At 38.2% G+C, this 22833-nt stretch overlaps 1 protein-coding gene across 8 annotated transcripts in view; it reads right to left on the reverse strand.

The window, feature by feature from the left end:
• Positions 1–22833, reverse strand: part of LOC121867323 (protein ST7 homolog) — a 62229-nt gene that overhangs the window by 22954 nt on the left and 16442 nt on the right. For 3 of the 8 annotated variants that reach the window (XR_006089114.1, XM_042367236.1, XM_042367242.1), the window contains exons 2-7: positions 7434–7516; positions 4882–5038; positions 3666–3836; positions 2203–2436; positions 1090–1187; positions 134–324 (exon numbers count right to left, since the gene is read on the reverse strand). Coding sequence is in view for 7 of the 8 variants with exons in the window: in XM_042367236.1 (XP_042223170.1) it covers positions 134–324; positions 1090–1187; positions 2203–2436; positions 3666–3836; positions 4882–5038; positions 7434–7516 (934 nt within the window). In the remaining variant the exon portion in view is untranslated. Of the gene's footprint in view, positions 1–133; positions 325–1089; positions 1188–2202; positions 2437–3665; positions 3837–4881; positions 5039–7433; positions 7517–8085; positions 12021–15414; positions 15542–22833 lie in introns of those variants that run through there. The other 5 variants (XM_042367238.1, XM_042367241.1, XM_042367240.1 and 2 more) reach the window with 5 other exon arrangements.

Genomic DNA, 22833 nt, shown 5'->3' on the forward strand with positions numbered 1-22833 from the left:
AACACATCACACAACATGATTCCACTTCTACACTAGCCTCTAATAATGATGATGATAATGAAAGCTTGTAAGCCGCAAAAGAAAATTAATAATGAACAGATGAATGACAGAAAGAAAGGAAATAGATACTTACTTATCTGCTACTGTCCGCGCTTTCAAAAGTGCTGCTGTGTAACATATTGTAGCAGATTTTGGAAGTGCTATGTCATCATATTTAGCAAGGACTGCTTGCGCATCAGCATAGGCGCCTACTTCTAGCAGCGCCTCCAGAAGGTTTTCATGGAGGTTTAGAACATTCATGATTGGAGGAACTTCCTTCGTTAACTGTCAATTTATAAAATTTGTATATTAAAGAAAGTCTTACTTAAAGTTTTCATATTAAAGCTAAACATAAAAGGGTATTGGAATGTGAGTGTAACATCTACACAAATTATGGTTAAATATGCTTTTCTAAGTTACTGATAATTCATCCTGCCATTATCCTAAGTTTGAAGTTTGGTACAATAATGGCTCTTAACATTAATTTATCAAACTTTACCAAATTTAACTTATCATGGGAAAATGAGGGTTAGGTTCCTGAAGAAAAAAATGGATACCAACCCTAAAAAATATGATATTTTAAGCAAATAAATGTCTTCTAATATTTGAAAATATTCACATTTAATTGAAAACAAGCTAATATGCAGTACTCTATAAAATGTGTGTGGCATGATGATGATGTGACTGTGATAGGAGTTCTGGAAGGTCAGCCCATCATAAGCTAACTGGTTGCACATCAGTATTAAGGCATTTTGTAGTTAAGGAAGTGTTTGATTTTTCAGTTTACTTATGACTTAGCTGGCTGCATAATATAAGTCACTCAGGGCCGCCATCACGTTATAAAATCACGTAATATTTCACCTAATTAACACTCTTTCAAGAGGACGTCAACTATAAAGGCGACTAAAAAATCCCTTAACATGATCACTTTCCACAAATCAAAAGCAAACATGGTAATACAGTACAATACTCGATATATTTACTGATACATAAAAGTAAATTGTACCAAAGAGTAAGTTAAACAATGAGAATATTTAATATTGTACTTACATCTCTGAACATCTTTATTGCTTCCTTCATCTTGCCTAACTTGCGTGCACACATAGCCAGCCGTCTTTTTATATATATGAACACATTTGTGTCTCGTCCTGCAACATTAAAGAAAACAAGAATAAGTAACCTTTCATAAATTACTTTGGCAAATATTTGTGCAATGTATTATCAACCCTTTCAGCAGTGAGCTGACGGTCCAACTAATTACCCAAATGTATCCAAATGTAGCAAAATGTAGCCGCAATGAAGTCAAATAATGGTCCTACATGAATAAATCGGACTGCTAATCACTTCTCGACTAGTATTTGGTGTCACAAAGTCACAAAAAATTGGAAAACTTACTTTAATAGATCGCGTGCATGTACCGAGGGAGCGAGTAATTACCTAAATGTAGCCAAATGTAGCCGCAATGAGGTCAAATGATGGTCCTACAAGCGTAAATCGGGCTGTGAATCACTTCTTGATTATTATTTGGTTTCATAGTCACAAAAAATTGGTAAACTTAATTCAATCTGAGTTGAGTTGTGTTGTGTTAGGTTAGGTTAGGTACATGCACTCGATCTATTAACTCAGATTAAATTAAGTTTACCAATTTTTTGTGACTTCGTGACACCAAATACCAGTCGAGAAGTGATTGGCAGTCCGATATATTCATGTAGGACCATTATTTGACTTCATTGCGGCTACATTTGGGTACATTTGGGTAATTACTCGCTCCCTCGGTACATGTACGCAATCTATTAACTCAGATTAAATTACGTTTTCCAATTTTTTCTTACTTTGTGACACCAAATACTAGTCGAGAAGTGATTGGCAGTCCGATTTATTCATGTAGGACCATTATTTGACTTCATTGCGGCTACATTTGGGTAATTAGTCGGACCCGTGAGCTGACATTTAATAAGCCTAGAACTTTCTACTTAGCAGGGAGTCCCCCCCCACCACACAGGGAGGCTTAACTACAAACTGTAAACACTACTGTGCAGTATAAACATTACTGCCTGTACAGTATACTGACAAAATTATACCTAATAGTTATGCTACATTAACAGAACCTTTATTTACCATTTGCAGTAAAGAAAAGGTTAATGAAGATTATAGACAACTCACTGTGTAGAGCTTCCATGGTACCACTCTGATGTTGCGTGATCTGAGACCTTCGATAGTTTGTCTCTGCATGTTTAAGGGCTATTTTCAGCTTCTTCTCCACTTCAATAATGGAGGTACATTCTTCTTCTGCTAGGAGAATGTATGCTGAGGCACACTCTGGGTTGAGATCTAAGGCAGAACGCGCTGATTTAATTCGCACTTCTGGGTTTCTTTCCCTCCACGCCGTCTGCATTACTACCAAATGAAAATAGAAAAGTTGTAGTAAATATAATAATGTCTATACAGTTTCTCGTAATTAATAAAATATTGGTGAAATCATTCTGGGGTAACAATAAATATACAGTAGAACGTCGATATGAGATACAACATTCCAAGAGAGGTCGCTTTAAACCGAATTCACACTAAATCGAAATGTTGTTTCAATGGAATAATTTAGATTGGTACTTGAGAGAAACACAAAATACTAAAAAGACAAAGTCTACCCAGATGCACCTCACCCCATCTCCTAGAATAAACAAAACATTGTTTTTTGTAGTATTATGTTAAAAGAAACACTCATAAATCAACACAGCTAAAATTAAGGGATGCAAAATGGTCTGTTTACTGACTGGGAAGATGGGGGAGAGGGAGGGAGGTGAGGTGATATGCTTGACAGTTGATGCCAAGGTCTATTGCTTATTTACTTATGTCCTTGAGAGTGACTTTAAGTTTTCTCTTATAAAATATCACTGAACTGGCCTGGGAGAATATACAATTATTAACATTGCTGGAATTCTTATAAGATAGTGATTAGTTTGAATATATACATGCTATAGTTCGCAGTAGACATACAAATGTTAGTTTTAATTAATTTTATTACAAAGGGCTAAAATTTCTATCTCTTGTGCAAAATATATGACGTTTATATTCAAATTATTCGCTGTCTTGCAAGGATTCTAGCAATGCAAATTCTATTCTCCTAACTTTAGTCTAAGATATTATATAAGATAAAAACTGTAAGCCTAAATCCATCCAACCCTGGCTGGGAAGATGGGGGTGGTGACAGTGACACATTTGACAGTTGGAACTGAAGGTCTAGTGAAGTATTTATTTGTTTATTTATGTCCTTTAGATTGAGTTTTTGTTTATAAATTGTCACAGAAGTGACCGGGGAGAATATAATTTACATTGCTGGAATTCTTATACGATAGTGATTAATTTGAATATAATCATGCTATAGTTTGCACTTGACAAAAATTTTAGTAATCATGTGGTACATTATTTTGAGTACATGTACAGTGTAGCATGCCCAGAGGAACATAACAAGGGTCTACTGTACAGGGGTATCTATTTTTCTATCAGCATATCTAGATATATCCATTAAGTTGCTATTCTTATGTATAAAAAATGGAGTACAATATGCAAATTACATATCCTTCTACTTGAGGGTCATCATTAATGGACACGTTTCATAAAGAACTTACTTTCATATTCAGGTTTGCCAGCATCAGCTTCACAGGTGAAAAAGGTTTGGTGGTCCTGTGCAGATAAATTCATATCATAGTAGGTCAATGGCTCCTTCTTGGTTGACCATGTTAACCTCTGGTACTCCGATCCACGAAAAAGGTTGAGAGGATTGCGCCAAACTTTACATTCTGAAAATAGCAACATCATTTAGCAAAACTTATAAGCTCTTTTCCTGGGTTATGCTTACTGGTTAATTTTCCCTAACTTGGAATTATACAAGCTGCAGTCTTAATTCAATATAATTTCAAAGCAAACTCTGACATACATAAACTTTAACATTACAAAACTTTGTCTTAAGTACTTACTGAACCATTTTATAAATTGTACAGGAATAAAGCAGCTAAGACCCTTTGGCAATAATCTCTAAATATTGTACAGTATATAATTAAATTAATCAAAAGTTATAAATAGATAAGAAGTTTTGATATTAATACAGAGGTTCAGAATTAACTTCACATGTTTTGTATGCAGAAACAGAATAGAATGTGATGTATGTAGTGTTTCTTATTGTTATTTCAACAGATTTAAGAGATATTTGGGTCATATAATTAGGGATGAGGGGATAATAACAGAAATGCTAATGGGGCAAAGTTGAGGGAAGGAGGATCAGGGCAGAGACTGGAATGGTTTAATTAAATTACAAAATGGATCTCCAGAGGGATGCATGATCTCTGAGGATTGGTAAAAACAGCCCAAAAACGTTTAGAGGACTGTGGTCGCTAACCCTCAGACACGAGGACAGTACTGTGATTAATTGATGTTGTGTTCTACATTTTTCTTGCACATACTGTATCTTCTGTACAATTTCATTCCTGTTTCTGTTTCCCACAATCCATCCCATGCAAAACCAGGAATGAAAGATGAAATAGAAACACTGAAGAGGTAGTACAGTACAGGTACAGAGTTCTCAGGAACAAAGGCAGAGGTTATGACAGAATTCAGGAAGATAGGCTATGGAATACTTGAGAGTACCTGTAGTGAGAGGAAGGCTGTGTTAAAACTGTCATATAATGTTACTGTATCATTGCTGGTGGAATAGTGAGGTTTGCATACATATTAAGCTATTATCAAATCTACAGTAACAACATACCTTCATCCATCATATGACTTCCTATGAAGCTGAAAACTGTACAAACCAGTCTTCCAAAACATTCATTCTGTGCACAAAATTACCTGGCACACTCTGCTGGTTATTGTTGTTGTTGGAGTTGGTGGTGGTGCTCTCTGCCGTGTTGTTTTCTCCCCCACCAATCCACGGACTAAGGTGGTTGAGGGAAACTTGTTCAATAAATGAAGTGCCATATTTTCTAAAGTACCACCATTCAAATATCTGAAAGACAAATTTCATTATTTACAGCTAAAAAAAATTTCTACTACAGAATTATATTCTTCTTAATTTGGAACTCTATGAAAAGGCAGAATTTCCAGTTCCCCTAAGATCCCCTAAGATCCTGCCTAAAATCTCTGCCTGACCAAGATAAAAATACCTTCATATTCTGTAAGTGTTCCAAAATGCAGTGATTTGGCAGGGAATGCCTGACTTACAGTATATACTCCTCTTAAAGATAACAAAACTCAAGCCAATTATACTCAGTAGCAGTCCATTATCATCAACTTTTTATGACCATTTTTTGTGTTTGGATGGGTTAGCCATGATTACCTGATAGCAGCTCTCCATGCTCCATGGTACAAGTGAGAGTGGTTTCTGCTGCTATGCAAAGTCTGAGACTTCTTTCAACATAATCTCTAAATTTTCCTCTCCTCACTTTGAAATCTGTTCTCAGAAACTCTCTCTCGCAATATTGCTATGTCAAATACTTCTGCTGTGTCCCCCTGGTGCACAGTCTACTTGACACTCTCACTCATATAATAAATAAAATTCAACCAGATCCCACGATTGAATCTTAATGCTTGGTAATCTCAACATCTACAACATAGAATGACTAATGTACCCTGCTTGTACTGTACTGACAAAGTTGGTGTGGAGGAGGAGTCCTATGTCACCTCACTTAAACTTACACAACTTGTCAAAACTCTCACAAAGATCCTTGATGCTGCAGGACACAATTTGTGAGACTTCTTTAGTCTAATTATCTTAATTCTTACTCTCTAAAAGTCTCAAATCCTCTTGATTCTTCTGACTACTGCCTCAACTCTTTGACCAACTCTCTTTTCCCAATGCCTATCATGATCTTTTCTTCCTGATTTAGACTACAGTAAAAATCCAAAAATCAGGATGCCAGAAATCCGGACTTTTCGAAAACTCAAACTTTTTTTTTTAGCGGGCTTTTGTGTGTATGTGCGCATGCGTGAGCGCCACAGCTGCACAGCGACAACAAGCGACCACGTGGTCGCCACTTTAAAATGAGCACTCAAACTGTGACAACATATGTAATTTTGAGTCCTACTCTTTCCATTTTCAGAGTACTGTACAAGCCCATAATAATGGCTCCTAAAGTAGATAAACTTCGTTGTGTAAAGAGAAAGAAGAACACATTGAAATTGAGTGACAAACTTGAAATAATTAAGAAACTAGAACGTGGTGTGAGCAATACTGTTCTAATGGAAACATACGACATTGGAAAGTCTACAATTTATGATATAAAAAAGGCACAGAATAAAATTCTAGAATTCACAGCTTTTTCTTTAAAACTGCTCGTTTTGATAAATGAAGCATGCTATATTTGCTAATGATTAAACTATCAAAATGTACCTGTTCATCTCTTCTTTATTCCTCCTTAAATTTGAATTTTAAAAGTACTGCCTGAGAATCCGGAAAATCATGAGGAGGAACTTACTCCTGATGACTTGAAGCAACTGGATGAGATGTTACAGGTAGAGGCTGACAGTGGTGAGGAGGAAATTGAAAGTGATGACCATATGTCAGCTAAACAGTTGAAAGATGTGATTTACTACTGGGAGAAGTTCAGGGAACTGGCTTCAAAGCACCCAGAAGTGGAAAAAACTGAACTAACTTTGTGTCATGTTGAGGACTCAGTGGTCTCCTTCTTTAAACATAAGTTAATGGTGAGGAGGACAGATGCCCCACAGACCACAATTGACACTTTCTTCAGTAAAAGGCAGAGGGAACAAGATGCTATCCCTCAGCCTTCCACTTCAAGAAGGAGAGAGGATGTTCATGGTGGAGAATCTGTCAGTCCAGAGGTTCCTGACATTTTCATGGAAGGTGACTCACCTTCCAAGAAGCAGTAAAATGCTTCTCCTCCACCTCCACTTCCTTCTCTTCTCCCTTCTCCTCCTCCACCTCCCACTTCAAATGCACATCATCATCATCATCCTCCAGGAGCCTTCTACATACACACCTCAGAGTAAGTGAACTTTTCTACCATTTTTGTTGAATTTAGGCAATTTTCGGTGAGCTGGAACCAATTACCCAAAAACCCATTGAAACAATGGCTTCGGTTAACGAGATTTTCGGTTAACGAGCAACCTGCTGGAACGGATTGTGCTCGTGAACCGAGGGACCACTGTACTGTATACCACCAAGGGAATACTGTACAGTAATAAATGCTCTTCGGGGAAACAAATATGAGTGAGCTTCAGTTATTTTTCATAATACTGTACTGTATAATTTGGAGTGTCATATGAATTCTAAATGTATTCAAATTAGACTGGAAAGTTTTGTTTCTGATAAATTTTTGGGCACATTCCCCACCACGAAAATATAAAATATACTGAGCATAATTACTTCACCGCATACTCACCAAAATAAGTCCAGATATGAGTGATGAGGTTCCTGTCAGGGCCACGTAGAATTTGGGTGTGAGTGTCGACAGAAACACCGTGGCTGGGGAAATACAGAAACAAGATAATAAAATGGTGCAGTCTAATACTGTACTTCACTTGCTGACATACTGTTCTTATAATTAAAGTAAGAACACAACATAACACAAATAATACAAGATATTATTTTTTTAAATAATGCATTTAATAACAAATTATTCATCTAACAGATACAGGTATTGTAATACTGCAATGTACTTTAAACAAAGTATGTAAATCTTGCAGTGTTACATCTGAGGGCATGTAAAATACTGTACTGTAGTTGATAGTTAAAGAATACAGTATTTAAAATCTTTTAATATTCAATTCCAAAAATAAAGATAATCATAATTAGCATCTCTTATGTTTTTAGACAATTTATTTATTTTATCTTTAACATTTACTATTTACATGAGAGGACACGCACACGCACACGCACACACACACACACACATATGGTGTTTGTTATATTGTCACTTCTATCACAATTAAACAAGTACAGTAGCAGTAATTAGCATTAAGTGGGCAGGAAATATGAATGTAGGACAGGTGAGTGAGAGTGAGTATGAGCAGTGTTAGTGGTGGTGTAGCTACCTGAAATGAGCGTGAAGCACGACAAGAACACCCCGAGCAGCACCAGCAGCAGACACAGCATCACGTAGACCATCACCATCACCACATCGTACGTGTGTGGCACATCCCCACTACTAGCCCCACTCTCCTTATCTCTCCACCAGCCTCCCTCCCTCCATCCAAGTAAGCCCCTGTCCTCGCACCACATGCCCACCCTCCATCCAGTGGGTGCATCCTTCTCCTCGGCTTCATGAGCTACCCTACACCGCCGCACAAGCACTGTTGGGGGAGGGATGCTCCGCTGACGTAGGATCCGGGCTGGGTGTATCCCCATGACTAAGATAGTTTATAGCACTGATCACTTGAGTCTTCTGGTGCAACTGTCATCTTATGGACTCGAATATATAAGTACGGTGGAATTTTTAAATATACAGTACATCGTACATAATTATACTGCATATGTACACACATTTATAATTATATGCAGTACTTTACTGGTATATACTGTACTACATATATACAGTACAGTATATGTGTGAGATGAACTGTATATTAATGATGAGCAGTAAAGTATCTGCATATAATGTACTCGCATATCTAAAAATTAACTGCATACAAAGGTACATACATAAAAGCTTTATTAAAAAGGTGACAATTGTTAATCATTGTCAAAAATTTAATCCAAGAAGAAAAATTTACTGACTTAACAACACTTATCAACCATGACATTACAAAGATAACAGCTTGATTATTTCCCTGTCTAGAATATACAATACAGGTATGTGACAGGTTGAGGATGGCCATAAATATCTTGCACTAAAAGATAAGATACTGTCGAAAATTTGTGGAAACGGGAGGAAAAGGGTAAGCTCGGGATGAGATTAGTGGTCCTAGGTGGAAGTGGGTGAGAACAGACTAAAGAGAGAAAAATATTTGTGGCATAAGTAGACACTCATCCCTCTCACCTGGGGTCACTAAATGCACCTATAAGTCACCTGATTTCCTTAAGAGCATCTGTGAATCATTAAGAGCAGCAACAATGATAATACTAGAGCAGACAGCACCAGGAGGACTTTATAGACTTCGTTCATATTTTGCACACGTGTTGTTTGGGTGATATTTAGTAATAAAAACGATACGACAACTTCTTCAGTTAATTAAATTTTTGTTTTGTTTCTCCCTATCTGAGATCATATAGTGGATAAAGCATGAGGAAAAAGATGGGATAAAACATGGCAAAGAAACTTATCATAAGGGAGTAATTTCATGTCTCTACATGCTTTGTACACGGAGATAAAAAAAATTTACCGTAATATTACGCCGAGAATTCTCCCATGACAATGCTTATTGTCATCATCAATTACACTAAAAAAATTTAATTCCAGTCTTTGTAAACATTAAAAGTAACAATGGAGGCTCTTTGGGTGGTTTTATTACCATAAATATTGGCATAAATGTCTTTTGTTTTCAGTGTTATAGGCTTCACTTTCCTTGTTGTCTTGTGCAAATAATTTTTTCTTTTCACAAAATTGGTTCTTGAGCCTATTCTGTGTAAAAAGGATGAGATTCATATAGTACTGTAGTTGGACTCAAGTCCCATTAGGGGTTTGGATACAGTTCTAATTTCTTTCGAGTATACCTGTACTACTGTTCTTTTTCAAAGAGGACAGAAGAAGATAGCCATCTTGTTTTTCAATGGCATTGTTATCGCATCGTGCTTAATATCGTATTGCAAGTTATCTGTATTAGTGGAGGATGAAGACCATCTCCAAGAGATCATCTGTCAACATAAACTAGTTGGCAGTGTTCAAAACCCAGCAAAGAACTGACAGTGAAGAAGAAATGATTCAGTGCAACAACTGGTTGTCCTCTTCCATCCACATAAAATGTAAAATTACACCATGCATCTTGAAGAGGAGTGCTTTCATTGGTAATGTACCTGATACCAAAGTAAGTTCTTTATGCTTAATATACTGGGGGGTCCAAGGAAGTTAGGTAAGGTTATGTAGGTTAGGTCAGATTCTGTTAGGTTCTGTGTAACTTCGTTTCCATTTTCATATTTAGTATCATGCAAATAGTATCTCCAGAAATTTTGGTACAATTCCATAAAGTCCTTTGGGTGTTAACCCGTCACCTCCACCATTACTGAGACAATCCAGTTGAAGTCAATAAGAGCTTGACAATAGTGTACAGATAAAATCATTATGAGAAGAGAGGATACAGCTTGGATCAATATAAAGAAATAAGGCAACAAGTGACTCTAGTACCCATGATGATGTCAAATGGAGACACCTGTCACCACCATACCAGTGAGACTTGACTTATGAGCAGCAATGATACAACATACTGTACATGTATGTTGACATTATGAGCATTCATGAGAACATGTGAATGGCCAAAGAAAATTCTGATGCCCCAGGAGAGATCATGAAATGTTTAAAAGGCTCATAAAGATAGACTGAATGCAGTTAATTAAAGAATTGTCTCTGTCCTTGACCTATGACATGATGACAAAAATATACCTGTAGTTTTCATCCTCTACCTACAAAAAACCTGTGAATGAAGTTTTATTAAAATTCTCTAGTAGGTCTGAAGCTTAAGTATATCCTTTGAATTTCTTCAATCAGAGTGTGAAGAATTAAGGTACATTACCATATATGGCAATAACTATTTAATAAAATAAAAACAAACAGCTAAATAATCTGTTTAAGATTTTGTATATACAGTATTTACTGTACAGTATACAGAACACAGTATGGTGACACAAAATTTGAGATGAGGACGATAATAGGAAAAGAGGCTACCTGCATCCCCAACCATAAAGCTAACAATACCAGGCAGTACAGGTTTTCCTATTTGCTTCACCACCAATGCCTGTTTAAAAAAAAACAAAAACGACAGAACACTTTAATATTGAGAAAATATATTTCATTTTATTTCTAGCTGTTCACTTAAAAATATTCATTATCGCCAATAATGTTTTATGGCCATTTTTCATGCAAGCATACAATAGCAATGATTAACCAATGGCAGCTCACTAAGCTGCACGATGAACTGTTACTCTATAACCTCTCTAGTCAGGTGCTTATCACAAAGATCAATTCTCACAATCTCACCCATTTACCTCGTGCTCTTCTCCCCTCCAAATTCATGCATCTTGGTCCAGTTGGTTTCCTTCATTCTCTCCACATACCCAAACCATCTAATCCTACCTCTTAGGCCCAAGCAAACCTCTCCAATATTCTCCATATAAAGAGGTTTTTTTTTCTCTCTCAATGTCACATTACACACCAATCTCATCATTTGTATATAAGTTCGATCAATGCTGCGTATGTCATCCTCTCTAACTGCCCATGTTTCAGTCATACAACAACACACTTCTTGTGCTGGCTACACACTTCAAACTTTTCTTTCAAGCCATCAATAGAGGCAATAGCTCCCTAAACTTCTTTCACTGACTTCCAGCCACTTCTCACTTGCAAACTGATACAGTACTGTAGTTTTGGCAGCTTGGCACCATCTCCAGCAGCACTATCATGTCACAGGTAACAAGACTCATCAAAATAACTGCAAATTTTCCACACTCCTTCACCCACGCTATTTATTATAACTGTACTGTTGTTTTTGACATTCACTTTTGTTTTCGTGACTTTCATTCCATTCTTTATTAAATTTCTATTAAATCTTGTTAATCCTCCATTGCAGAAACTGATAATTAAACGAGATCGTTAGGGGGAAACCATGAACCCCATATCTAACCAGTTACAAGAACGATGCAGAAGGTTAAACAAAATTAAGATGGCAAGGCAAAATAGGTAATACATACCAAGTAAAATATGTGATTCCATATATTATCACATAAGTCAAATAAGACAACAAAAGGGAGAGGAGAGAAAGTACGACGGGGGGGTGAACAGTGACCTATATACTGTACTGTCAATGAATATGATGTATTTCTTTGTGTACGAACCTCTGTCCTGCATGGCAGTGAGCAGTGACATCACCCACATGACTCTGAGGGGGGGAGAGGACGTTTACAAGAAGGGGCAGCCAGGGCATATGAGGTTATGGCGCGGCCCCTTGATCAACAATACCTAACGCGCACAATGCTGTAACATAATACTGCCAGCGTAAATAATCAACCAAACCAAAGCTGAGAGGGTGACCTTGCCAGCTGCACATGCGCACCTCCTCAGGTAAATTTACTAAGCAACACATCTCATTATTAGAAATAAAAATACAATCGTTTCAACGTAGTAAACGAGTCCATGGAGCTATAATCACCAACCTTCACAGCCATTAAAAAGTTCGATTAAATATCCAAATATTCAGATATGACGTTAAAATTTCAGAATTAATGAAAAAGTATTGTTTTGAGGAAATAGATCGCAGTAACGGGCAACACGTCATCGCGTGGAGTGTGAAAAACTGAGCTACTGAGGTGTATTACGACACTGCACCGACACGTACCGTACACACCACGTGAGATACACTTAAGGTACCACTTCGGGATACACGATACACACAGACAGCTATACGCACACACGTGAGGGCAGTTTTAAGACACTTAGGTTCGTATTCCCAAGTTTGGTCAGTGGAAAGCCAGCCAGGCGCTCTCCGTAAGATAACTTACTTAAGATAATTATAAAAAATTACGTCCAAAATTGCGTTAATTTGTACATTAACTCGACCATAACAAGAGCTCATCTGATTCCTAGTTAGGAGGGGAAAAATAAAGTATTAATGATTGTGTATCCGGAGGCATGAAGTTGAAAAATCGTTTCTAAGAGATAGAGGTCTGCTACAAGTTAATATATAATGTGTGCTTTGATATATTCTGTTAATTACGTGTTCTGTTAATTGAGTGTTAAAAAAGTGTGTTTGTCATACATTTCATTTACCGACATCTAGAAAAGTATTTATGATTTGGGAAAAAGTTTTCTGTGTCAGAAGAATCTTTTGACGGTTAGAATTATTACACTGATGAAATAGATTTTAGTTGTCAGAATTTCCTGTTACATAATCGTGTTTCTTTCACATGGCAATTTAATAAAATACTTTTACATGTTAGAATATATGAACGCCTTGTTACATGTAAAACCTGTTCAATATTAGACAAATGAAGTTGTCAATAAGTGTAGATATACAGTAGTACTATACAAACACGAGTACAGTTCCGCTAAACTTGACATCTCTCGGTATGAATGGAAAAATAGATTTCGCATCATCACCAAAACGCACATTGAATAAGAGAACACTTGACAATTTCATCGAGTAATGACGATGAGTACAGAAACAATTTGTACATTTTACAATTCTCATTCAATTACCCATAACTATTAATAATGTCAAGTTTTTACTTTACACTGGCCTCGGAGATTGTGTACAACAATCACTAATATATATATATATATATATATATATATATATATATATATATATATATATATATATATATATATATATATATATATATATGACACTTAAAGACGTGACTGAACTGAGCTGAATGGTTAGTCATCTCCAAGATGCCCGCCACAAATGACAACCGCTCTCAACACACTTAGTTTCTGGATTACCTTCTGAACATCTGTTGTGACATTTAGCTGTGCCAGATACATGAAGAACTTGGTGTCAACAAAACCTCAACTCCCATTCATGAGCTATGCTTGTTTAAGCGCACACATCTTCAGGGGTGAGTACAGACTAAAGAGAAGTACAAGACAAGGTGTATATATACAGAGGAGGGTGAGACCAGGCCCACAATGGTCAGGTATTAGGTAATGACCCTACTAATCTTTAAATAGCACGGCAACGGTAGGTAGTCAGGTCAGAGGGTAAGGTGACCCAACCTTCTCACCTGGTTACAAATATTCTTAATTACAAAATTGTCCAGTTTGTACATGCCATTACTCAAATTCATGTTGAATGCTTCGGTATGTTTAATGAGACTAATGTGGACCTGGTCTCACCCTCCTCTGTATATATACACCTAGTTTTGTACTTCTCTTTAGTCTGTACTCACCCCTGAAGATATGAATTACACGAAAGCGCTTGGGAACTTCGTGTATTCTTCTTTCCTTGTGGTTATCAGCATATACCTAGATCACGCGCACCTACGGTGATTTACTTGCATATATATATATATATATATATATATATATATATATATATATATATATATATATATATATATATATATATATATATATATATATATATATATATATATATATATATAAACTCATGCACTGATCAACAAAGAGGGAAATCTTACGAAGGCAAAAGACATTACAACTTGAAACCAACATAGACACCGGGAGACATCAATACGAAAATCGTCATGCCAACTAGTATCACCAACATATAGACCACTGATAATTACCAACATATGGACTGCTGAAAATTACCAACATAGGGGTCACTAATAATTATTAACAGAAGGACCACTAATAATTACCAACATGGAACACTAACAATTACAAAACTGGATCACTGATAATAACCGAAATAGAGAACAATGGAAATAATCGCTAGAACAGTCACAGTAAATTGGGAAAACCACGCCCGACGGGGTGTTGGGAAACACCTGTGACGCTCCCAAACTCCCCCTCCTACACTTCAGTTTACACCTGCTTCCTCCTCCCCTCCCCAAATCAGTTTATACCTGCCTCCTCCTCCTCCCCTCCTACACCTCAGTTTACACCTGCTTCCTCCTCCCCTCCCCAAATCAGTTTATACCTGCCTCCTCCTCCTCCTCCCCTCCTACACCTCAGTTTACACCTGCTTACTCCTCCCCTCCCCACCCCAGTTAACACCTGCCTCCTCCTCCTCGCTCCCTCACTTCCTATCTGTGCCAGATGTTTATACAGCGAGGCACCGTCGAGGAGGGCCACTGACACCAGTATAAGTATGAACGAATCATATTGGGAAAATACAAAGAGGTAGTTGAACATGTTTCCTTCTTGTCACTTTTTTTAACTCGATAGCTTGGGAGGAATCACTGGTGGACACAAGTAGTAGGCTCTTCCTCGTTACAAGTGGTTGGCATGAGCGGCTGTATAGTGACGAACTTATCATGTCACTGATACACTGTCTACGTGTCGACGATAAGTGATCTACATAAACAACCCTCTGTGGGTAAACATGGCCAACACTTGCCAACCACTCACGTATACTTTGGTTATGACAGCAGTTCACCTTCATAAATTAGCACGTAAATCATCATGTTTCTGAGACGAGGAACAAACTTATTACAGAATGCTTGTGTGAGTTATGACCTCCCGCTCCTCCACTCATTGCCGCCCACCACCACTGACACTGTTGACATACTACTAGTGCTACACCCACCAACATGCACTGTAAAATAGTATGGAGAGGACTGTAGGATACACTATAGTGAGGGAGAGTGGTGCCTACACGCCCAGCCCGTCCCCCACCCTGTGCCACACTGCCGCCACACCACCAGACTGGACTAGTCTACCAATGTTTATACCGCTACAGCCACTCCCGCTCCCACACTTGTCGTATCACACACACTCCCAGAACACTCAACACACACCACCACCGCCAGGCGCTACACACACTTATGCTCCCCAACAAATTTATAAAAAAAAAACAATAACACGTGGTAAAGAACAACTGACTTAACCATATAATTACACAGTCAACACCAAAGCAACAAGTTGCCAAATATATTGCCATGTTCAACTTTTTACAACATACAAAAGTTTTTACATAATCGATGACACGACAAAAAAATCAAGTTTACCAATAAAACAATTAAGCATGAAACAAGACACCGTAACAAAATTGCGAGAGGATCACCGGTCCTGTAGTAAAACTCGCCTCGTGATATTTGATGTTATCAACACTGACAAGACTGGCTTGCCTCACCCACAGGCACACCATCCAGGGCATTTCCTCACAACAACGACAAGCACACGCGTTCCACATCCCTCCAAATATTTTGTTAATATCAACCTTAATCCCCAAGGAGCGTTGCCAGAAGCAAGCAGCATCAACTCCACCAACTACATCTCAACACCAGGAGAGTGAGGCATAACTGTGATGCTGTATACATGGCGGCAGGCACCCTCAACTAACACAAGACACCTACAAAACATTCATACAAAATTTTGACCTATTTTACAACCCCCCCCCCCGCCACACGATACAACAGGTTCCGGAGACTTACATAACTATAAAGGTTACAAAGTTGCCTTCATAATATGGAAGTAAGAGAAATTTGAACAGAATTTCATAATATGGAAGTAAGAGAAATTTGAACAGAATTTCAATAAAGTTATACAGCAAATGAATTTAATTAAATTTCCTTATTCCAGGAAAAAAAAGAAAAATAAATTATAAAATACTACTGTAATACAACATGAAGTGGATATAACAATTAAATAAAGTTCCCAAGAAGATGGACTGTAGTGTGGAGTTGATCATATCGGCTTGGATTTTCCTTTTCCCAGATGATACTGTATCAATACTGGGACTGATGAGAGGGGACGAGGGGAGTATGGGGAGAAATGGATCACTCTCCCAAACAGTGTGTGAAAGAGATGAAACATTTTGCCACACTCCACCGCCACACTATCTACCGGGCTTCAAGTACACGCGGCGATAACTACCCTGCTCTGTGTGTGTGGGGGGGTGGGGCTATACCCCCCCAACACCCCCCTCTCTATCCCCTCCACATGAACACCCCCCTCTCTACCCCCTCTCACCCCTCAACATAACACCCCTCTCTACCCTCAACATAACACCTCTCTGCCCCTCCACATGAACACCTTCCTCTACCCTCAACATAACACCCCCTCTACCCTCAACATAACACCTCTCCCCTCCACATGAACACCCCCCTCTACCCTCCACATGAACACTACCCTCAACATAACACCCTCCTCTCTACCCCCCTCAACATGAAACATAGTGCCCATACAGAAAACTGAAATCAAACCTGAACTAAACGACAGACGGACAACCCATTTCCAGTAACGCTGCACCAAAACATTATCAGCGACACTAACTATTGGGGTCGGCTGAGAGTTTTTTACAAGTATAATCTCAATGACAAACACAACAATATCATGATATAGGTGATTGTAAACATAATAAAATAGAAAGATTTCAGTAATTGACTGAGTATCTCCGAGAAGGGCAGACCGAGTGAATATTTTCTCCAGTTTTATAAAGTCTATAAATATGTGATGAAGAGGAGCTTTGTAGATTAAAATACAGCCTAAGATAAATCACATACATACAGTACTAGAAATTCACGAAGCGAGTCTGTTCAATTTCCCCTCTCCTACCCTCTTCTTCAACTGGGTAAAACAATCGTATGACCTTATCTTACCTTACTGAATGATAAACACATTTATATTTAGCACTTGATAATATAGAATACTCACAAAACATTCACCAAACTTAAACATGCTTTTTTTTCACAGTTTAAAACGTAAAAAAAAAAATGCACCATAAATAGTTGCGTTAGTACAGGACTTGGTTGGTAAAATTCCCATCAACGCCATCAAGTGAGTTGGGGAAACTGAGGGGTGAACAGCACAAGGGGGCCATGTTGCTCTTATTCCCACTAGACTAGAGAGAGAACCACAGAAAAGCGAGCTAACCCCCCCCCCCTCACACACAGCTGTTCTGAAATCTGCAGTTGTTGATGGTCATGTTCTCCGCAGCGGGCATTAAGACATTTTAGCAGTTGAATCATGTGTCCTGTTGTCTTGGTCCTTATAGTGTCTTCGATTACCATCCTCTGAAGGACCTTCACACATGTGAGAGAGAGAGAGAGTGTGTTTCGTGTACATCTCGCCCACAGAACATGAGGGTAAATACCTCTTGCTTGCTAACTCGTTTCTTGTAATAAAATTAATTGTTGCCATAAATAACTACAGGATAGATGAATTGAGTGGCGTGCGTGCGCCACACTACGGTAAGGTCTTCAAGGTGAAGTTTGTGTTTATGATGGTGTTTAACTGTGTAGTGGGGACACTAATACCATTTAACCACATATACTGTATATATTTTCATTAACATGTCTTTACTACTAGTGTATATTATAAACCAGATATTTGTCCTTAGGAAACGGCCCCTTTCCCTTACTGTATGCGTCAACTAAATTACAAAAAAATTAAATAAAAACAAAGAAATAAACCCTAAGAGCAGGGAACCTGCATCAGTGTGTGGAGTGTTTCCACTAGACAGGATGACAGCTGCATGAGGCCGCGTAGTTATAAGCTGCGCAGGGATGTGATAGAGGGGGGAGGGAGGTCAACTTGTTAATGTACAGATACGTGTGCGGCAAGTGTAACCTACACTACACCCCTGGCCTGCCCTGGTGTGTGCTTGTTATGTTGGCTCGCTTCTACCCAGTGTGTCAGAACCAACACTTTCTCCATCCGCCCTCACCGAGACAAGTACCCCCCCCCCACCCCCTCCCGGGGTCATTAATTTTGGAATTAGCACAAATGGTGAAGGGGCCGGAGAGGAAGCAAGCGTCGCCTGTTTCATGATATTAAACAAAACACAAAAACTTAATCACACACTAAGATGACAAGACGATGGTAACAACAGCTGAAAAACATACACGCTGTATATACTACTCTACATTTATATACATTCTATGTTTAACGTATTTCTGCAAACATTCTATGTATTAATGTATTTCTGCACACATTCCATGTATTAATGTATTTCTGCAAAGTAATTATTATTATCACTTAAATCATTACCATATTACTGTACAGATAGTACCAGTGCAATTATTGGTGTTATGAGCGTTATCATACTGAATTATAACTACTATTAAATATATTATTATTATTATTATTATTATTATTATTATTATTACATTAGTCTAACCCCCCATCGGTAACTCTTGAGAAACACGTGTTACATCTCTGGTGTGGGTTACTGTCACCAAACAATAAGACAGAAAGACATATTCTCACTAAGGAGAGTAATGTGCGGTACGACGCGCTTTTAAGAGCTTATCGCCTAGTTATATATTGTGTGAACTGCGGGAGAAAAAAATTATGCTGATTTCTTTGTTCTTGAAGGAAGAAAAGATGCTAGGTAATAAGAGGGCGAGTGATATATTTATAAAACTGTAACCAAAGAAATAAATCACAACCATATCAGGTGGAATAGAGAGATGGTGGTGAGAGGAGGAGGATGAGGTGGTGATGAGTAGCAAGAGGTCTGTCTGCGGCAGGTGGTGGAGTTGACCAGCAGGAGCAGTGAAGGGAGGGTTAAACCCGTGCCGCTCTGACCACAGTAAGGAGATGGTGGAGGTAATGGTTAATAAACACAGGGTATGAAGGAATAAGGATATAAGAAACAAGGCAATAGACAGAGGGAATGTGAACAATACGGATAGAGTTCGTCACCAGACATACACGAGTTTTCTAATTCAAATAACCTTCATTAGCATTGGTCTCATTCTCTCTGGCTCTTTATCATCAATAATTCAGTACAAAATCACTGCTGCCATTTAGTTACAAACCGTTTAATAATACCATGTTAATATAATGTAATGTTGATTTCAATAGTAATCCCTTCACCTACATTTTCTTTAATTTCCACGGTATTTCACATTTTCTTTAGTGACTCAAATATATTTTATGCAAATATATTTTATGCACAACAGTCAGCAGCTACAGCACTTAAAGCAGAGAGCGAGCCCCGTCAGTAATCACACTACATGAAAAATAAGTTGCTTTATGCAAAATACCAATGAAATATATGTGAACCTATAGTATACACAGGTATATCAATGTAAACAGTTTTCACCTGTGTCTTACTGCCAACCTTGGTGGTCTGATTCGAATTCCGGCATTCACAGATGTTTTGTTTTGTTTTTACACAATGGAAGTTTTGGTCAGAGAAATGGTTCAAACAACTCTTTTACTTTTACGGAAAATATAGATGAAAACTTGCAAAGTAAAGCATCTAAAGAAGAATATTAAAACAATGGTAAATGAATGGACAGACGGTGTAGAAAAGCTGAAAATTAATCGACCCAAAATTTATATAAAATATTTAAACAGGAAATAAAGGGAGAAAGATGGAATGTTAACAACGAGGAACAAAGACCAGTAATAAAGGCCAACACCAACACCTTAATCCCAAACAGGAGAAAACGATTAAAAATTGTAGAAGAAAAGCATATGGTATGACACTACGAGACAGGAAACTTGGATCACTTCCTTCTAGTGTATATTATAATGATAGAATGAAATCACAAAAAGATACAACACTAATGACAATTGTATTAGAGGAAACTAAGATAATGGGAAAATATAATAGGAAATATTCGTTAAGCAGATAATACCATACCACTCTTACTACGGACAGTGAAGAGGGAGGTGCCACAAACTGATGAAAAAATTAGCGCACCACAGCGAAGAATCTGCTGTTATTAGGACAGAAGTCATTATTGTTACCAAATTCAAAGTAAATCCCTAAAGCAAAGATAATGATACACAAGAAACTTAGGTTAGGGTCTTAAAATGTGGTGTTACAAGTGAATGATAAAAGATAAGGTACTAGATACTGATATACAAACAAATGAAGGAAGACTGGATCAACAAGAAAGACTACTGGACATGAATGCAAAAAGGAAACTGAGATGAGGAGACAATGGTAGAGAATTGGAGACAGGGCAAGACGAAGAAAGGAGAGACCTAGCGTAGGCAGAGATGGCGAAAGGATGAAATGAAGAACAAAATATCCGGAAAGCGTAAAAATTAGAAGAATCAGCAAAAACAACCAGAAACTAGTCACCAACCGTTAGACATGAGTAACATGAGTATGGCGCCATGATAGAGCATTCATCTATCAATCTATCTTACTTCATATCACTAAACTCATTAACATACTAGTAAGTATATTCACCAACATGTGTCGGTTCACTGCATACTGTTGCTGTCGTGTTTTAAGTAATAAGCAAAATATGATAAAAATAAGTGCTACAATGATTAGTGTGTGTGCTAGTGAAGGGAGGCAAGAGGAGGGAGTATGAGCGAGGGAGGTTACCTGGTTGGTTACCATGACAACCAGCGACTCTATCCTCAGGTGGTAGAAGATGCGATGCTTACACAACCACAACTTCATCACCACTGTCACTATTAATGCCACTACATATAATACTAAGCCAACAAGCAGTTACCAGTGGAGACCCGTCTATCAGTGTGTACTCCCCTCCCCCCTCCAAGGAGCAGTCACAACAACAACAACCTGTACAAACACTTGAACCAACATTAACTATTATCGCTACAGTACTACTTCTACTACAGTATACAATTTCAAGTAGCATTACAATTTATAAAACTATCATCACAGCTACTAATAGTATAAAAATAATATTAATAGAGTACTAAAACAACTATTTGGAATACGGAGGCAGAGTGGATACAACACTTGTTTTTTGTTCTATAGGTTGCTGGTTCGACCTCGGGGCACTCCCAGTCTACTTAACTGGAGGGGTAAGGAAGTCGAGTGCAGTACCGACTATACTGCCTCCTTCCGTAATTTACCATTCAATAAGCTGAATCCACGCTGTCCCTAACAACCTAATAATTTATGAAAACCACTTTTACTTTTCACAACAACCAACAACACTGATAATACAACTACAATTACCATAACTAATACAACATCCATAAACACACTCATTACATTTACAACTGTCATCAATACTGTTTTTATTAGTACAATTACTACTAACATCAAATTACACTATTAATGTTACACTCCCATACTATAGTGCAGCACCCAACTAATGACACGCACTCACTGTCGAGGTGTGGGGTGGAAGGGTAGGGGGTTTTGGCATAAGACTTGTCGTCACTGCCAATATCCACCCTACCGACAACCTTAATACTCCCACACTACAGCCACAACCACGTTTTATCATCTCTGCCACCACACCCACCTACACCTCCCACATCCACCTAAACCCCCATACTTCCCAACACTCGCCCGCACATCCTTAAACCCCCCCTCCCTCCTTCCCACACACCACTAACAAACCATCACGGAACACCTCCCTCTCATCACCATCACCAAATTGCGCTCAAGCCTTGGAAAATGCCAGGTTATGCCATTTTCAAACGTGACCTTGACCCCTGACCCCCAAATACAACACGAGTTTCGGGGATAGCAAACTGAATATATTTCACATGTATAATCACCATAGGTCTTTCCGTCCACGATCATGATATACTCATAGCTACGACCTTAGATACATAGACAACACTAACCCCGCCAGCGTGGCAATTATAATTATAGCTCTTGGCTGTGACGGTGATGATCAAGGAGTTATTTATGTGGGATAAATGGCCAAGTGGTGAGGGATGAGAGCAGGGATGGAGGAAGGGGAATAACAAACTGGTGAATAAGTTCGTGGTCAGTTCTCGTAACGTTACCCCCCCCCCACTCCCTAAAACAGTATTATATGATGCAAGTAATAACGGCAGTCTCGGAACCTAACGTAACCATCATATGAGCTACCATATTTGTGCATAATAAATTTCATATTATCTCACATAATTAGTTTGGGGATAATTTTAATCTTGGGAATCTTTGAGTCTCCAGGCTGGCTTAGAGGACACCTCAGTATTTCGGTATCAGAGTGAGTGAAGAATGATGCAGATGATGAGGTGAGGTGAGGGGGATATCCCACAGTCTCCACACATTATCACACTGTTAGGACACCACCTCATATACCTTCCTTCTCCCACTACA

This window comes from Homarus americanus, unplaced genomic scaffold, assembly GCF_018991925.1.
Source record: "Homarus americanus isolate GMGI-L3 unplaced genomic scaffold, GMGI_Hamer_2.0 scaffold6317, whole genome shotgun sequence".
NCBI classification, from domain to species: domain Eukaryota; kingdom Metazoa; phylum Arthropoda; class Malacostraca; order Decapoda; family Nephropidae; genus Homarus; species Homarus americanus.